The sequence below is a fragment of the Erithacus rubecula genome, assembly GCF_903797595.1.
Source record: "Erithacus rubecula genome assembly, chromosome: 2".
Classification (NCBI taxonomy): Eukaryota; Metazoa; Chordata; class Aves; order Passeriformes; family Muscicapidae; genus Erithacus; species Erithacus rubecula.
In genome coordinates, this window is record NC_136685.1 from 89,400,187 (window position 1) to 89,418,940 (window position 18,754).

General features: G+C 42.8%; 1 protein-coding gene across 4 annotated transcripts in view; it reads left to right on the forward strand.

Moving 5' to 3' along the window:
• KCNK2 (potassium two pore domain channel subfamily K member 2) overlaps positions 1–18,754 on the forward strand; it is a 103,293-nt gene that overhangs the window by 13,275 nt on the left and 71,264 nt on the right. The window contains exons 1-3 of one of the 4 annotated variants that reach the window (XM_079298852.1): positions 13,881–14,189; positions 14,734–14,791; positions 16,504–16,814. In XM_079298852.1, the coding sequence (XP_079154978.1) occupies position 14,791; positions 16,504–16,814 (312 nt within the window). In that variant the 5' untranslated portion in view covers positions 13,881–14,189; positions 14,734–14,790. Of the gene's footprint in view, positions 1–13,880; positions 14,190–14,343; positions 14,792–16,503; positions 16,815–18,754 lie in introns of those variants that run through there. The other 3 variants (XM_079298853.1, XM_079298851.1, XM_079298850.1) reach the window with 3 other exon arrangements.

Genomic DNA, 18,754 nt, shown 5'->3' on the forward strand with positions numbered 1-18,754 from the left:
CTTTTTGTGATTTCCAGCCAAAATTTATTCACAGAATAAATTCCGATTTTGTTGCCAGCACGGTTCCTTAGCTCAAAAAAGACACTGATTGATCTACACACAGCAATCAGTCTTCTCAGCATTCATTTTGCCAGACTAAATGAGCTGAGCTCTTCCAGTTTCCTTTGGCATGATTCATCTAGAAATCTTTACTGCTCCTCTTTGGATTAATTTTTGTGGATTGCTGATGTCTTGAACTAAGTGCACTTTTCAAACTGACACTTCACCAGGGTTGGCATACAGCACTCTGATGGCACTTGCTGGCCAAACCTCACTTCCTATGTACTGTTGATACTAACAAAAAATAATCAGTATGAGCAAAATGGTGGATTTAATAGAACCTCTAATAAATTTGGTTAAATCAGACTACAGGAGCTGAGCTTACTATGTGGCATATCTGTGTTTATATGAGGATTAGGAGACAGGACACAGTGGCACACATGTGCTATTTGTAGGTCATCTGAAAGGATCAGTACCACAAATGTGTGATGTTTGGTAGCTTTCTGCCCAAGGGGCTGGTCACTTTGGTTTCTATTCATGATGTACTAACTCTCCCCATCCACTTATTGGAGACTTATTGCTCGTAAAAATTTCTTTCCTGTCACCTGTGGCCACAAAGATTATCTTAAACTCAGGTTGAAGCAAGGATTTAAGCTCAGCTGGTCCCTGAATAGTCTAAGTCAGAAGTGTAATATTTCCTGTGAAATGTGTTGCTTTGAATCAGATCAGATCAACACCAAGAGGAAGAAGAGAAGCATTAGCTTCCATTTCTTCCAAGCTCCAGTATTAAACATCCCTGCTAAATATTTCTTGGTTTACCTGTAGACCATAAGAAAGATTCATTAGGGTTATAAGACCCAACCCAGGCAATAGCAGTAATTATCACTAAGAGCAGTCTGTGGTATCTGAAGAAAAAACAGGAAAAATAACATGCATGTGGTGTCAGAAAAGCAAAATAAAATGTGAGGACAGAAGGAGTTGGAATAGCAAGTAAGGACTACAGCTACTGCATCTGGACTTCTCATGAAATTCATCAAACAGAGGGATTAAAGATTTTTTTTTTCTCTTAAAAAAGAAAAGTTTCTGTAGTGTGAGGTGGGTAAAAGAGAGTTACTCTTCTTTTTCCATTAACCTCAGGCCAGAGGCAGTGGATGTAATTTAATAACCTACAATTAAAGAAGAGCAGTCTAATTACCATCTTGTGATAAAACAAAAATGTCAAGAGAGCCACACTCTTTGAAGAAATGAAATTCTGAGAGGATTAATTGCAAGTGAAATACCCCAAAGATAAATTTATTTAATATTGAAAAAATACCAAACAAAAAACAAACAAAAAAAATCAAACAACCCTGACTTTTGCGGTTTATGGAATCCTAATTTTGAGATCAGATTGCAGTAGAGAGAGCAAAATTGAGAGAGAAATATGGAATGAGATTCTGACTCACATTTAGAAGCAGCTGTGTTAGTGTGCCAGTCTGGAAAACACTTTTGGATGAGAATGCAAGTTTTAGAAAGAAAAGAGGTGATGCTACAGAAGATTGGGCTGACAAACAAAATAGAAAGGGTTCACAAAATAATTTAAAGCCCCTTCAACAATTCACTTCTCATATAGAGCAAATTTATAAGAAGTAATGTGAACGTTTCAACTTGTCAGAACAAATGGGAATAAAGCAGTGCCTGGCCTTTGATTGAGCTACTATTTTGCAAGAAGCAAAGCTATCTATGGAAAGCTGTACCTAAAAGGAAATTAAGTATAAGTATTCTGCACACCACAGAAGCTTTTTCTGTGGAGATTACTCAGATTGGGCCCTATTTGAGATGACTGAAAAGTGCCCTTGAACATGAGTGGTACTGTTGCTTATAAACTGGATATTGATACCCAGATCAATATGAAACCTTAAATCAATTTGGAAACAAAGAGAAAAGCCCAGGTTGTACAGTGACAAAGTCAGTTCAATAACAGCTGTATACAAAATAAATGTAATTTCAGGGCCTTGAAAGCAAAATTTTACTTATTATTGAGGAAGACAGAAGCTGGAAATATGAATGGTGCTTTTTATCCTAGGGAGAATGTATAAACTGGAAGGCCAGAACCATCTGGAGATAGAAAGAAAAACAGATTAGAAAACTCCAAACTAAATTAAGATATAGGCAGCAAAGGAAAAATTAGGAGGGAGATTTCACATACCCACACACGAAAAAAAGAAAATTAAAATTGTCATTATGGTTGTAAAAGAACACTGAGAAAAATGCAGATGTAAATTGCAAGTATTTAAAGATGTGCATTATGAAAAAAACTTTCTATCCATGATCATGATATCCTTTATAGGTTTTGGAGATTTTAGAAGCAAATATCTGTTACAAAGGAGAAAAATGGCTCAGTTCTCTCAGTGCACATTTACCACACAAAGAGATAAACCCCAACCTGTCAAAGGAAACTTCTTATATAGTGTTTTCCTCAAGTCACTGTTTTCTAGATCTCTTTGATAAAAATGGATATAACAGTACTTTTTCACCTCAAAAAATCACTGAAACAGAGAGCACTTCACTATGTTTAGCATATATATGCTATTGTAATGAGACCATGTGCACATATCCTACCTACCTAAACTTGGTAGTCTTTACTGGAGAGAAAATCTATGTTAAGGAATAAATGAATAAATCACTTTGAATAATTTGAATAATTCTAAAATAATATGTGACTTTTTTTTGGCTTGATTCATAGACTGATTTTAAACATGATGGTGAATGGTTTCTATTGTAGTTCTGCTTCATGCAAACCCAAGATGCACACACTCTTTTCAGGCACAATTTGTGTTAGTGTTTGCCTTTTGTGCTTTCGTGCAGTGAGTATTTCCTGAGAGCTGTGCTCTGATGAACACCCATAGCAACTCCTTAAGTGGGCAGGCTACTCCTGTGCCATGCTATGTGCAAGTGCTTCCCTCTTCCTGGGGCAGGCTGACTGTCACTGCTCACTGTGGCAAGATCCAGTGTGCAGCAATCCCTTGTCCCTGGCTCCTGCAGCCCCAGTTCCCATGGAAGGGATGCCCAGGCCCAGCTGGAAGATGAGCCACAGCACGCTGTAGCTGGGTGTTGGTCCAGGCTCTGTGCAGCAGGACCCTGGGGCATGCCAAGGCATGCAGGGCAGTGTAAGCACAGACACTGACACACAGAGTGTGAGAAACAACTGCTCCAGATTTCCAGGCTCCCTTTGAAGTCGATGGGAATTCGCCTGAGTAAGGTGCGCATTAAAATGGAATGGAAGTGTTCAGTTTTGGCCTGTTAGGACATGGGTGTCAATAGAAAATGCTTCACTGCTGAAATCATAAGCAGCTTGCTAAATATTTGGGGCTTAAGAATACTCCACCCAACGGCTTGCTGGTTAGAAAGTTCACAGGGAAGTAGAAGATGTGAGAGTAGATCTCTCCTGTCTCCTGAGTGGATGTTTCAGCCACTGACTTGCACTAAGTGGTGACTTTGTCCTCTCCCTTTTTCCTTCAACTCTTTGCATTTTTCACACTGTCCTTGTTAAGCACTGAAAAAAACCCCAGCAAAACAAGGCCTGGAATCTGACGTGTGGATACTTCCTTGAGAGATTTAAATCCCAGAGCTTGACAGGGTTTAGTGCACTTCCCTTCCTTGTGTTGCTCAATGCTTAGTTGCTAGCAGTTCCTGGAAGACCACTGTGAGTTCCTCTTTTGGGAGACTGACTTTCCCCACACAGGGAACTCAGGCTTTAACTTTGGTCTTTGGTTTAACTTTGGTCTTTAGCATCTCTGCTGTATTTATCTAAAAATGCATCAGTCCAGAGCATGGTGACTCTTAAATCACTGACTAAGCCCGATGCCCAGAAGAGCTGAGGTGAAATCAGAAGACATTATGACCATAAGAGAGAGATAGTGATGGCTGATTTTATTTTAGTGATGTAAATAAAATGTGCTGCATCAATACAGAGTAACTGATGAGATGTGAGTCTGGACTGGAAGAAAGGGTCAGTTACCCTTGTCCTCCCTTATTAAAGGCAACTAGACCATGTAATTCCTTTCACAAGCTGGTGACCCTCCGGCCTTCAGTCTGACATTATACATTCTGTGTAAGTAGAGTTTGTAGCTAGGGTGTAAGTGCAGTTATATGTAGATAAATATGTAGGTAAAACAGATGTCTTGTATGTTCAAGTGGTATATTGAGGATGCATTGCAGTTAAGACATCAGTAATTGTTACCTGCAGCATCAGTGTTACTTTGAGGGAAACAAGGCTGGCTGGGACACTTGAAGTATAAGCTGTGTTTTTCTATATATAGCTTCCTGTTAAATATTCTACACAGCAGCCACTATGCTTATGTTCTTCCCTAAGTGGTCATTGTGAATGGCAAGCAGTTCAGCACTTATTGACAGGTTGCTTTCTTGTCTAAAAATAGAGGAATGTGTGGATCCTTGTACACAGCAGGTAGTCAAGTATTAATGAAAGTGATTGATGATAAAAAGCTTGCTTTCTACTCTCCTGTCATCAACAACCCATTGGGATCAAGAGAACACTAGGATAGAAATTAATCTTCCTTGAGTTATTCTAAACAGTCAACTGATAGGAGATTTCTTTGATCTCATTCAATTGAAATTGATTAATTCTGTTAATTACTCTGTTTGAACTGAGTTAGCAGGAATTTTCTGTGTGTTGCAGCATCCTTGATGGTTTGCCTTCTTGCATGCCAAACAATTAAACTTGGTAAAGAAGGTGAAAACGGATTATGTCAACCTAGTGATTGCTGACTAAGACTGATAATGACTATCAGTGTTAAATATCTGTAGAAATGATCAGATGCAATTTGTTTCTTTACTTGGATTTATTTTATTGAAACTGCCATTGGTTAAAATACATAAACAGTCCTTGGGGCAGGAACTCATGAATTCTTCTACCAAGGAAATGCATAATCACTAAGCTAGGAATATTTTCTCTCTTTCTCCCTCTCTCCATTTTATACCTCATGAATTCTTAATCCTATAGGAAGAACTGGAATTACGTTAGAGTTCTTTACCACGTACTGGATTATGGGATTGTCATAAACCTAGGGTGCTCGCCCAAATTTTATGCCATCTCCTTATTCCTGATGCCTGCTGGGAAGGTTCAGATTAACATTAATAGTGCAGGACAAACTCCTACCTGGAATCTTTTCCTGGAATTTTTCTGGATAGCAAACTGAATCTTATAAGCTAGAGGAGATATTTGGAGTGCTCAGGAATGTACAAATAGACTGACATGCACTGAAGGATTTGCCACATACCAAGGACATGGCTGCTTCAGGCTTGCCAGCTGCCTGAAATCTGTCTTTGCTCTATCTAGCTTCCAGCCAAAAATAAATTAATTTACTGAGCTAAAATGTTATTATTAAAAAACTTATCAGTGAGTATTTCTGGAGAGAGGCATGAGAAATGAAACAATAAAACGTGTTGTAGATACATCTTGTTCTAGCTAAGCTTCAAAGTGGTTTATCTTTCCTGTGTAGTTAGTAGGGCCAAAATAATTTCCAAAATAGTTACCACAGCCCTCTGGTGCTGGGATCCAGTTCTCTTGCATCCTGCCTGATACAGGTTAGTCTCTGCTCTATCAAGATGCCTTTGGAGTGCCCTTCTGTGGCACTGTAGCTCAGCTGGAAGTCAACAGCTAATTGACTCTGAAGAAACCTTTTATGCAACAGGAAGGCAAAACCTCCTGACAAGCTCAGTACTTGCTCTGGGGGTAAACAGGTCATTTACCTGTTTTTAGTAAAATTCTTTCTGCTGATGGCGAGGGAGGTGAAACTTGCTAAGCACCCATGTGAGTGTACTGCTATTTATAAAACTCAAGTGTAAAACTTCTTGTGCACAAATACATAAGTGAGAACAACAAATGTAGCTCAGTAATATTTCCTAGAGATGAAATCTCAGGGCAGTGCCCTGGAGTCCAGTAAAGTGCTAGGATCAGTGATGTCTAAGTGTGGCTTGCTTGAACTGGACTTGGTTGAGCACTGGAGTGATAGGCTCTCTCCAGCAAGGTTAGAGACATGAATTTAAATGTCTCTATGCAAAAGAAATGGCTTTATGCAGAAGAAATAATTAGAGTCCTTTTTGCTTATCCTGAGTCTTGCAATCATTGAACTATTATGTAAAATCTGGAGGCTTTTATTTATGTTTTTGAAGAAAGCAGTAACCTTATCTACTGTTTGCATGAAGTTTGTTCTGCTAGCCTTCCAAACAAGACAAATGAAGGGCTATTTTCTGGATCAATTGGGCATAAGAATTGGGCAGAATGCTGAGCAGCATGGTGGGAAGTGTGTTTGTGTCCAGAAGCAGAAAGCTTGTTCAGGAACACCAGCGGTGAAAACTGAGCCACACAGAAATTAAAATAAATTGCTATTTTCAGGGATCAGGTTTTCAGGATTTTGCTTCTAGACACCTCTGTCCATGTCGCATGTAACATCTTTCACCATCAAAATGATATAAAACCCCTCAAAGCAGCTGACAAAAAGGTAACTCCAGAACTGGAGGCAACACTCACATGCCATGGAAGTACCATAATTAAGGCAGTTTGCCATGCTGAGGGGTCAGGGCTCCCAGTCTGAGTGTGCTGCTGGGATGACCATACCTGCCCTGCCTTTGGAAGCTGGCAGCACTTTTGTGTTATGTTGCACAATCCTTTGCATGCAGCACCTTGCTCTGAATTCCCACACAGCTCCTTGTGTGGGATTCTGCTGTGATGTACAGCAGATATATCCAGAATGTCCAAAATCCATCACATTTGGATTACATGTATTTTTGTGGATTTGCTGGCAGGATGAAGGACTCACTTCCTGTGACCCTGTGAGTTAGAAATAAGAGGGTTTTTTTCCCATAAATCTACTTTACTAGTTATAATATTGTGATCAGAGCTGACTTTCCAAAATATTCTAGGCAATTTTTATGAGTTAGTAAAATCACCAGATCTCCCCTCTAAAATAAATTGCCAATAAGTCCCCAAGAATCTGGTGCAAATATTCAGCCTGAGGCTTCTTTACTCACTTACTTTTGTTGTATTTCTTTCATTGAGATACTCTTACTGGATAAAGCCTTAGGTAAATTTTTTGAGTCATAATCCCCTTAATATCCGAAGTTGTTATGAAAGGGAACATGAAAAGCTAAGAAAGCAATAATTTCAGGAATTGGTTTCCTTATGGCTTTTCTATTAACTTTTTCCTGGCAATCATGCTCATTAATTTGGTATAGTCCTCTTTTTAAAACACACACACACAAAAAATCACAGAAAGTTTACACCAATTGTTATGGGGGGGGTGTCACTTATTCTATATTTGTTTTAGAAAAACAGTTATTTTTATTGAAGAGTACCTCTTACACTAACATAATGATTTTTTTACAATTTTACTCACCCTTTTATGTGATGGGGCAATTAATCTTTTTGGGCAAATGATTACAAAAATATTAATCTGCTGAGAATTTTAGAAATAGAGCAGCTTTTACGTCCAGTCTGCTAAAATGTAATGGAAATTTCATAATATTAATTTTAGCTGTTTTATGTGAAGGGATCATACAAAATAATTTTCTCACCAGTCACAGCCCTAAGTGCATCTGGTTCCATTTGGTGCCTGGGGTATTACATCTGGGGTATATTTATATTTGCTGTGCAAAGAGGAAAATATGGGCCAATCTTGCCCTGTATTTTCTACCTATATTTTCCTTGGAGCCAGAGTCCAGCTTTTAGTGTTCCCTCTACCAACAGAAAATAAAACATAAAATTATACAAGCCCATGGCTGATTTTCCTTGCATGTTTAACATCAGTGGCAGGACACAGCAGAAAAAACCTTTCTTCTAGAGAAGTGTATAGATTAGAAGCCACTTTAAGGCTGAAAAGATGAGCATGACCCTGTAGCTTGTTCTCCTGCCAACACAGTCCATAACTGCCAGTCAAAGATTAAATCACCAAGCCCTGAATTTCAAGATCACACTTTAAAGAAAGTAGAAGGAAGTGCCTTCAAGGGTGGTAGTGCTGAGCAATGCCACTGCATGATGCATCTGAATGGCAGGAATTTATGCTTCTTGCTGCCCAAATAATACCTTATGAAAACTGGGCTCTGCTCACCCAGCTTTCTGCCTGTATGGTGTTAGTGATATCTTTGTCACAGCAGCAAGAACAAGCTACTGAATAAATTTAAAAAAATTAAATAAGTAAATAAATAAAGACTACCAAATGCTATCTTTCTTGAAAAAAAAAAAATCTGTAACATCCTTTCCAGATATGTCCTTTCCAGACATATCTCCATGTAGCTGAACACAGAGTTTGCCAGAAAACAGTCTCTTGTGCATATTTGAAAATAATTCACAGATTTCATTACACTTTCATGGTTAAAACCAGTTAGAGTAGAGTCTGGTGGTTTTAAAACATAGATGATACTTAATGTTCTCCTTTTTCACCACTTAATTTGTATTTTTTATTTCTGCTAGCAAGTTCTTTCATTAGCCCTGCATGATACTTATTTAGTATTGCCAGGCCTGTTTTCTCTTGTTTTTTCTTTATCTGTTTTGTTTTGTTTCTTCCAAATCTTATTTGTGGATTACTCAAAAAGAAAAGCACTAATGCTATTTTAGACAATTTCCAGTGTCCTCTGTCTGTATTTTATTTTATTTTATTTTCAGGTTGTTGTATCATAGGTCTGTGTCACTAATTCCAATGTTCCCTAAAAGGTGAATATAGTACTTTACAAATACAAAAAGTCCTCAACTCCTCAAGACATGGTTTTAAAGCAAGCTTACTGACTCAAGGAAAACTCTCTTTAGAGTCAGCACAAACTTTGGCCATTCTCATCAGGCCTGAGGTGTGCAGTCATATGTACCTTTTTTGCTTTCAAAATATTTCCTGCTCTTTTCCAGTCTGCAAAACAATATGGAGATTAGGTTTCCATATCATAAATTATCCAGTAGCACCATAAAAATCAGTTGCATGGTTGATACTATTGGGTGTAGACAGACAGATATGAAACCTAGATGTTCTCATTGTCAGCCTCCTGATTTGAAGAGACCACAAAGGGAAAAATGGAAAACAAATTACAAACCAGCAATTTTGTAAAATGTTTTGGTGATTACAGAAAAGTATTTTGTAATCATCCCAAAGCACTACTAGCTGTCCATCAAGGAGATAAGCAATTCAAAGTAGTTGTAAGGTTTTTTTCTGTGCATAAATAATCCATAATAATGGTGGCATATGGCAATTCACATTTATCATTGGTGAGAATGGCACTGAAAGTTAGTTATAATCATTGCTTGTGAAGCTCTCCAAGCATAATAGATTTGTGGAAACAAATATGAAAAAAACAGTGGCAGAACATGTGATAAATAAATCCCATTAGGTCTGATAACACGACACAAGCAGGGAGGAAACCCACTGGGAGATTTGCAAGTCAGTAAAGAAAAATACACATTCACAATATTAATTACAACAGTGAATGCTTTACAGGTTCTAAAACAACTTCCCTCTTGCTGCAAGTGGATAAATAGATAAGGCTTACTAGCAATGGAAAGAATTAGAACATAATTAAGACTGACAACTGAGCTGTATGAAAATAGATGAGCACGGGTAAACATTTTTTCTACTAATTGATGAGGTGAGAAACAATGGTTTTTCTGCTAAATAAATAATTTGTCACACTGTAGGACAGATGCTCATGGTAGATATAGTAACGTGCCAGTGAGGTAGAAGTCATTAATACTGTGTGGTGCAGTTGACAGGCTGGAGGGAAGGGATGCTGTCCAGAGGGACCCTGGCACACTTGGGAGGTGTCACTCAACATGAGCTCTCAGCCCAGAATGCCAACCAAATCCTGGGCTGCATCCAAAGGAACATGGCCAGCAGGACAAAGGAGGTGAATGTCTCCCTCTACTTGCTGTGGTGAGTCCCCCACCTGCAGTGCTGCATCCAGCTCTGGGGACACCCCAACACAAGAGGGACATGGAAGTACAGAGATGTAGTAAGTTGATAACAGGACAGGAGAACCTGCCCTAAAAAGACAGGTTGAAAAAGTTGGGGCTGTTCAGCTCAGAGAAGAGCAGGCTGCATGGAGAGCTCATAGCAACCTTCCAGTATATGAAGGGGCCCTACAGAGAAGATGGAGAGGAACTATTTTTCAGGAACTGTAGTGATAGGACAAGAGGGAATGGGTATAACTTAGAAAGAGGGGAAATTTAATTTAGATATTAGCAAGAAATTCTTTACTGTGGGGGTGGTGAGGCACTGAAACAGGTGGCTCAGAGAAGCTGTGGATTGTGAGCAGCTCCAAACCCTGAAGCTGTTCAAGGCCAGGTTGGATACAGCTTTGAGCAACCTGGTCTAGTAGGAGGTGTCCCTGTTCATGGCAGGTGGGCTGGGAGCAGATGGTCTTTAGGGTTGCTGCCAGCCCTTAACACTCTATGATTCTGTGATTCTGCAGTACATATTCTAATTACTCTCTGTATGCTTAACTCACTTCAGAATGTGAATTAGAAGAGATCACATATTTTTCAATGGGTCTGTTTCAGGACTTTACCATTTTCAGAGGCAGAGGAGGGCTGAGTATCACTCAGCTGCAAGTGTCTCCTGCCTATTGCCTTCTCCCTAGTTCTGGGAGGGTTGAGTTTTCAGCACAGTCACTTGGAGCAGCCTGGCCTCCTTGCTGCTTGTAAAGAACATGGTCTGCCTTCTGGTTTGCTCCAAAGAGAAGCAGGCTGTGTGCCATTAGTCCCTCATGTAGTTTAAATTCCCACAGCAGGATACAAATAATGGTTTAATGGTGAAATACGGTGACATGGCTTGGCCTTAATGTCATAATTATCCATAAAGAACTGGCAGAGATCTTTCAATGTCTTCAAAGAAGTCAAGAGACAAGTAATTTGTAAGTCTTGCTGAATAAGTAAAATGAACCTTAAAATTAACTTACTATGTAAGTCCAGTAGTGTTTCTGAGAATCTTTCTAGTAATAAAACTTAGCAGTAGCAGAGGTTTATCCTTGACTTCAACTGGGTGCACAGTTTGGCCAAATTCTGAAGAGAGGCAGAGGTTTCCTGCTATCATGTGATGAGGAAGAGGGGATGCTGTGTTCATCAGGTCCCAAAGTCTATAGCAATACACTGTTTGATCACAGGCACAGGTCCCCTGTGGCCAATTAAACAGATGCCCACATGAATAAGCTGCTGTTGAAGTCAGCGAGACTGGAACCCTTGTCATAACAGTCCCTTGGGAATGTAGAAATTCTCAGCAACTAAATAAGATTGAATAAGGCAGGAACCTGTGGTGCCTCCCATTACACAGCTGGTTAAAGGAGAAGGGCATTTATTGCTCACAGAGGTAGGGGCTTAGCAGAAGCCTCTTGGTCTGGGCTCAAAGCCAATGTTCTTCATGACCTCCCGAGGAGGGGATGGCTCCTGAATTAGGAAGAGGACAAGAAATTGTTAGTGGCAGGTAAGAGTACTTTTTATTTGAGACTTTTAAATTGGTCTTTATTCTCTGGAATAACTATTTCCTTGCAAGTGACCTTCTGTCCTATCAAAGCTACATTTAGCTCATCTGCAGCTGTTATTTCTATGATAATGGGATTGTAATGTTTATCATGCAACTTTGACTTCCCCTGCATGCTGCATGTCTGTCTCTCTTGGCTGAGCCTACTCTTAACATTTCAAAGAGTTGAGCAGCTTCCAGCAGCCACCGTCTCTGAGTATTGTGGTCATCCCAAACTCACGTCAATACATTTTTAGACAGCATTTGACAGTCCTGTACTTTGTGAGTTTTTCTTATGTTAGAGCGAAATACCTGCTTATACTTAATCTTAGAATTTTTTTTTTTTCAATTTGTCCAGATAAATCTCCTTGGCTCAGCAGCAAATCCATTTGCTTGCAAGGCTGGAGATCTGTATTTCAGCCTCTTTTATTACTCTAATTTTGTGTATGTTGATTAGAGTGAAGTTTTGTCAGTGCTGCATTTAAGTGTGTTTGTTTAACAAAGCTCAGGCCTGATACATCAAGCTGGTCAAATGTCAGTTCCAAATTTGAGGGCAAAATGGTCACACACAATATTCAAACAATGTGTGGTGTACATTGCAAAAAAAAAAAACAACCCAAAAAACCACATTGGTGGGCATATCTCCATAGAATAAAGGCTGGTGCAGTAAAAGGCCTTCAAAAAATAGAAGTGGCTCTACACAAGAGTTTTTATTGTAGACTACAAAAAGAATTACAGGTTTTCTTGCTGAATTTGAAGATCACTGCTGTATGTGGAGTGTTTATATCCCTGCTAGAAATGAGAATGCACAGCTCAAGTCCACTCAAAGTAAGTGGTGAGATGAGGATCCAGATGAGGATTGCATCTGGGATCACAATAGGTAGAAAATATCAGCTAACTGAAAGTAGTCACTGGAAGTATTTACTAGGTAATTAATGGAAATAACTGCTTTCCCAGAGATAGCTCTTCAGGTCTTAAGGTTAAGGCACCAATGCAGTCATTCCTGGAGCAGATCTCAAAATGGTTTCTTCCCAGTGGGTGGAATCCCTAAATTTAAGGCCTGCTCCAAACCCTCCTGAAGCTATTGGAAAGCTTCCCATGAATTTCAATTTGTAAGCAATAAATATGACCCTTTTAAAGCTTTTAATAATAATTCCTTCATTCAAGGAAAACCAAAATCTGATTCCAAATATTTAGATTGCTAAAGAAAGGCATGTAGTACTATTTTCCACAGTATTTTATGGAGACACATGTCAGCATGGAGGAAGATGTTCACGCCTGTTTTCCCATAGGATGTTCTAAGACATCCTGTGAAATTATTCTTTTCCATGAGATAGGAACAGCCAGTGTTTATGTAGGCTGATGATTAAGAAATCTGCTGGAGAGAAAGGAGAAAGATTATGGTGGGTTTTTTTTGGTTTTTTTTTTTTTTTTTTCGGGAGGTGGGGGGGCATTCTATATTAAAAATATTTGGGTGTGAGAATCTTTCATCTTTGAGCATTTCTTGAGTGAGGAAGTATCAGTAGTCAGAAGCAGACGCTTCTCTCGTGTTTGAGTTTTGGGACTGTGTTGATGAAGCCACCCCTGTGACCAAAGATCTGCTTGCCAGGGGTTTTTGGGCAGGGCCCAGCCGCTCTCATTACTTGACAAGTGCTCTGCTGGTTCCCAGGGATGGGCAGCAATGAGCTACAGCTCGCTCTGGAATAGCAGAGGCAGCTTCCTGCCCTATGCTGCATCTTGTGGAGACTTGTGGACACACTGGATGAGAGGTGTGATTGATGTTGTTGAAATTGGAGTCCTAAGGAACTCAACATTACACTCATTTGTATTATGTCACATTGATATGGAGAAGCGTTAGAATAAGTGACTTCTAAAGTGTTTGCTGATGGTGCTGCTGATTTAAGCGGGATTATAGCCCATTAAACACCCGATGTATGACTGTCTTTGGCCATTTTACAGATACAGCCTCTGGCTTTAAATGCTTGAGACTTACATCCATTTGTTACAATGAGTAATTTTTTAGACTTTTTAGAGTGGTTGTGGGAGCAGTTTTTGGTTTCTCTTGGTAAATCCTCTTCTAGGATTTGTCTTCATGTTCTGCACCTCAGTGTGAACAACTGACCCATGGATAGTGTCACAGGTGACAGATGACTGGGAAACAGGGGAGTTAGCCCACGGCAAAGATAGCAAGGATAAATTCAGGCTTTTTAGTGGCAGAAAGCACAGTTGAAGCAGCATTTCTGATGTATCTATCAGACTGAAATGGAAGAAGGCGGTGCGCAGGCGGTGCGTGCGATAGGAGAGCAGCTACCATCCCTGACTCCTAGATCCCACCTAGTTAACTCCTTGCAGCAACACACCAGGGCTGCCAAGCACCGGGTTAATATCAGGCCGAGCCGCAAGGACAGAACCGCCTGTCCCTTCAGCCCCGCGCCGTGCTCCGGCGAGGTGTCCCCGCTTGTCCCCCCTCTCCTGCTAATTCGGTGACATTTCGGACAGTTCAAAAGTTCACGGGGAGGCTCTGGGGAGGCGACCGGCTGTGGGGCTGGAGCGGGGACCGCCGACAGGTCCAGCCTCGCCTGCGGGGCTGGCCGGTGCCTTATCCTCCTCCCTCTCTCCCTCCTCGCTCGTTTCCAGGCGAGACCTTGCTCTCCGCAGGTACCGCTTTGCCTTCCCCCGGCTCCCCTGCAGCATCTGCCGGCCGCCCAGGCTGCGCGGAGGGGCGCGGAGGGGCGCGCAGCCCCGGCGGGCCGGGAGCGGCTCCCCCCGCCGGCGGGGGGCGCGGAAGGGGGCGCGGAGGGGCGGGGGGGGCGAGCAGCGGTGCGGCTGCTCGCCGCCCCACAAAAGGCACCGCCGGGCTCGGGCTGCTCCGCACGCCCCGCGCACCGGAGCGCGCACGGACACGCACGCACACACACAGGCGCTCACACCCGCACGGACACACTCGCACGCACTCGCACACTCGGGAGCGCCGCGATGTGCGATGCGCGATGCGCGACGTGAGGCACCTCGCCCGCCGCGGGGCCGGGGGGAGCCGGCGGGAGCCGCGTTGCCAGCCCGCCCGCCCCTGCCGCTCCCTCTCCTCCAGACCCATCTATCAGCCTCTTCCTCTCGGTCTGCTCCTGCCTTTCTTTTATTTTCCTTTTTTTTTTTTATTTAATTTTTTTTTTCTTTTAATTTGCTCTAACTGTATCTACCCAAGCATAGAAAAAATGCCTGCCCGTGGAGCGAGGAGAGGGCACCGGGTCGGTAAATAAGAAGTGAGTACGAGCACAATGGCGTGCCTCCCCGCTCCCAGCCCTGCGGATGATGCATGCGCCCCCGCTTCCCCCGCACCGGACCCCGGGATGCTCCCCGCGGCGGCCCGGGGCTCCTTTGTACCTTGCCCGGCTCCTTTTCCCTCCCTTCCCGGCCGCACTCCCGCCGCGCCCCGGCTCCGCCGCCGGCCGCCTCGCCCCCGCGCCGCTCCCCGCGGCGGAGCATCCCAGCCGGCGGCAGCATCCCGGGGGCTACCGGGGCTGCACCGCGGGGAGGGGGCGGCGGGCGTCCCCCGGCGCAGCGCACCGGCCGCGGGGAGGGGGCGGCGGGAGCGGAGGGGAGCGGCGGTGCCCGGTGCCCGCTCCTTTGTTCGCCGCCGGCGGCCGCGGCGGGTCGGCGCTGCTCCGGGCGGGCTCGGCCGCGCTGGGAGCGCTGCCCGGCATCGGCCCTGGGGATCCGGAGGGCTCGGGGGCTGCCCGGGAGAGAAGGCGGCGGCGGGAAAGGGGCTCCCCCCGCCAAGGTGCGGGACCGGGGGGCTGTGCCCGACCCCCGGCGCCCGTGGGGCGGGGGCCGGAGCTGTGGGAGGCGTGACCGCGGAGAGCGTGGAGTGTCCGGCGCCCACCCCGCGGACTGTGAGGGTGCCCCAGTCCCCGCTCGGCCCGGGCTGGGGCTATCACTGTCCCCGTACCCCTTCTCCCGGAGCCCGCTGTGTGCCGGAGCCCGGCGGGTTCCCAGGCGGTGACTCTGCCAAGTACCACCGCCTTCCCTGCAGGGACGCATCCCATCCCCGCCGTCCTGTGGGAGACTTCCCTCTAGATTTAGATCTGAGCTTTTCCCACCAGGGGCTGGAAGAGCTGTCTTGGCCATTTAAAACATACTGGTTATTCAAAACAATTTAAATATAGCTTGTGTGGTCACTGCTGTGACCATCTTCCCACAGAAGACCTTTACCTGCACTTGATGTGGAGGATTTTTTTTTTTAGTACCCATGTAGTTACTGGTAGTCATATGAGTTATCCAAGTACTTGATTAACACACTCAGCCACTTCTCCCAACCCAGTGGGTTTTTGTAGCTGTAAATAGAAAAAGCTGCTCTAACGAATGCCCAACTCTTCCAGTAAGCACACATGTGTTGTACCACTGTTTTCTGAAAGGTGTAATCAATAAACAATTAGCCCTTTAAGACCGGTATGATGAGCAATGTCTACTTTTCACGGTTGTGTCTGGGGAGCTTAGAAATGATCACACAACTGTTCTCCGAGAGCATTTGTTGGAGCAAGCATATGACAAAATAGGTGAGAGAGTCAAGGTTCTGTATTTTCCTGATACTTCTGTAACACTGAGGTAGAACACAGCTGGAAAGGTGCTTAGCAGTGTTTGAGAGAACAGCAGACATAAAGAATCTCTGCAGCAAATACTACCTTAGAGTAATTTAATGAAATGCAAGGGTGTAGGGGAAATCTGCTTTTGGAAATGATTCAATATCATACGGGGGCCGACATAAAAAATATTGCGAATGTGCATATGCATGTAAGATGGACACTACTACTCAGAGCAACATGTTGTAAGGTGTCATGTGATTAAGGGAAAGATTTAGCAATTTAAGAATTCCACTTAGAAACAACAGAATTAGTATAATCTCCTGGCAAGAAATTTAGTTAGTGAAATCTGAGTGGCACTTTAAACATTAACTTTCTTTTTCTGTTTTTGCCAGTGGCGGCACCTGACTTGCTGGATCCCAAATCGGCCACTCAGAACTCCAAACCAAGATTGTCATTTTCCACCAAGCCTACCGTGCTCGCTTCACGGGAGGAGAGCGATTCAGCCATTAATGTTATGAAATGGAAGACAGTCTCAACAATTTTTCTGGTGGTAGTCGTGTATTTAATAATTGGAGCAACAGTATTTAAAGCCCTGGAGCAGCCTCATGAGACCTCCCAGAGAACCACCATTGTGATTCAGAAGCAGACGTTTGTGTCTCAGCATTCCTGTGTGAATGCAACAGAGCTTGATGAACTGATTCAGGTAATCCATACCAAACCCCTCATCACCTTGCCTTAGAGGAAACAAATTATATATGGCAGTACTGCAGTGATAAGGGGCAAAACCTTTATAAGCAAAGCTCTGTATTGGCCGAGCAATGTAACAAGTGTTAAGACCAGAAGTTGAGCATTTGCATTTTCATGCAAGGCCTCATGGTTGAAATGCTATTTTTAGGTCCAGTATGCTTGGTAGAGGGCCTTTTCACTGAAGCCTCCCATTATGCTAATTAAATGATTATTCATGAGCAATATATATAATTAATAGTTCACAGAGGAATTGGTATATTGATTGTGCTTTACAAGTTCTGTCAATATTTGAAGTGCCTAATTCTGTGGAAGAAGATACACCATCCATTCCCTTAAAGGACTCCTAATTTACTGTGATTTTATCAAGCTAGCATTCCTTCCAGCTGTATGTTTCTTTATATTGATTTTGTTTTAAGTACAGGAAAGTACCATGGACTTCCTACTTTGATCTTAAATCTCAATTTTCTCTGCTTCTTAAAGGCACATCCACAAATTATGTACATTGGTGTGTTCCTACTAACATGGCTTTACCCTTGCAGGTCACTGCCTCAGAACCATGGGAGATATTTATTTGCAGTAGCACAGAACTAGATTTGGAGCCTTATAAATCCCCTTCCAACTTAAATCCCATGTTCTCATGAATATCCAGTGGCACTGGAGGGAATAGCAGAGGGCTGCCAAATCACATCAGTTCTGGGCATGGGACAATGAAATGGGAGACTAGAGTGATCAGTCAAGAGATGGAAAGGATTGACTCCTTCCTTACAGTGATCATGGGGCTGTTTGGGTCTACAGAGCCCAAGATGGGACAGGGAGAGCAGGAGAGGGTGTTGGGCACCTGGACTATGGGGAGCAGGAGCTCTGAAGCACACCAGATGCATGGGCAGAAAGGATTTCTGGAAATGTTTGTTGTCAGCAGATATGACTGGGAGTTTAGAAGGTGATTTTACCTCTCTAGACCAATCTGCCTTGAGCATCAGCATGGACATGGCTTTTTTTCAGTTTTAAATATAGAGTTCTGATGTGCTGAGTTATTTTTATGGTACACTACCTCTGAATTTTAAAGGTAAGCTGGGAATATGTTTTGTATTTTGTGATTTCTTCCCTACATTGTTGCTAAAATGTGTTCCAAAACTGCTACCCTTTAAATGACTGTCAGACAGCTTCTCTCTCCACGAGTCCAACCAGGCATGCCTGAGGAGATGCTGCCAATAATGATTTAGATGCTGTGCAATAACTGTGTTCCAGTGGTTTGACCAGCAGAATGTGAGATACTCTTTCAGAGAAATATACAAGCACATTCTGATGAAAAATAACTCTTGTAGCTACTATAAATATCCCCCTATGAAATTTTTAGGTCAGATACTGTACTTGTGAAGATAAAAAAAGAAATTTTTGAAGCAATATTATCTTACATCATCTGTGAGATGGACCTTAAGGCAAAAACTGTTGAAGTTTGCTCTGGAGTACTTAGATATTTTAGCATTTATGATTCTCTGCCCAGAAGCACAGATTGATAATAAAAAAACACTTCATCAGCATTCAACGCCCATTTGATGTTCTGTGTAAAATAAATGAGTTTCAGTACAACCATCAGAGCACAGATAACCATATCAGCATTAGCTTCCATCTCTGCTAATGATCTTGCCACAACCAGAAAAACACAGGTGTCTGAAGGCATGGGGAGGTGACACAGCCTCCCACAGCACGTGGATGAGAGAGAATTGTAGGAAGAATTTACCCTGCATGTTGTTGGGGTAAATGGAAAACTTAATTTGCCTTTATTCCCTTCTGCTTCTCTGTAAAGAGCACCACGATGTGGAGGCAGGAATCTGCTGTTATTCTCCTTTCATGTGCAGAGCTGGGGCACAGGGAGCCTGTTTGGTGCCTTGCTTT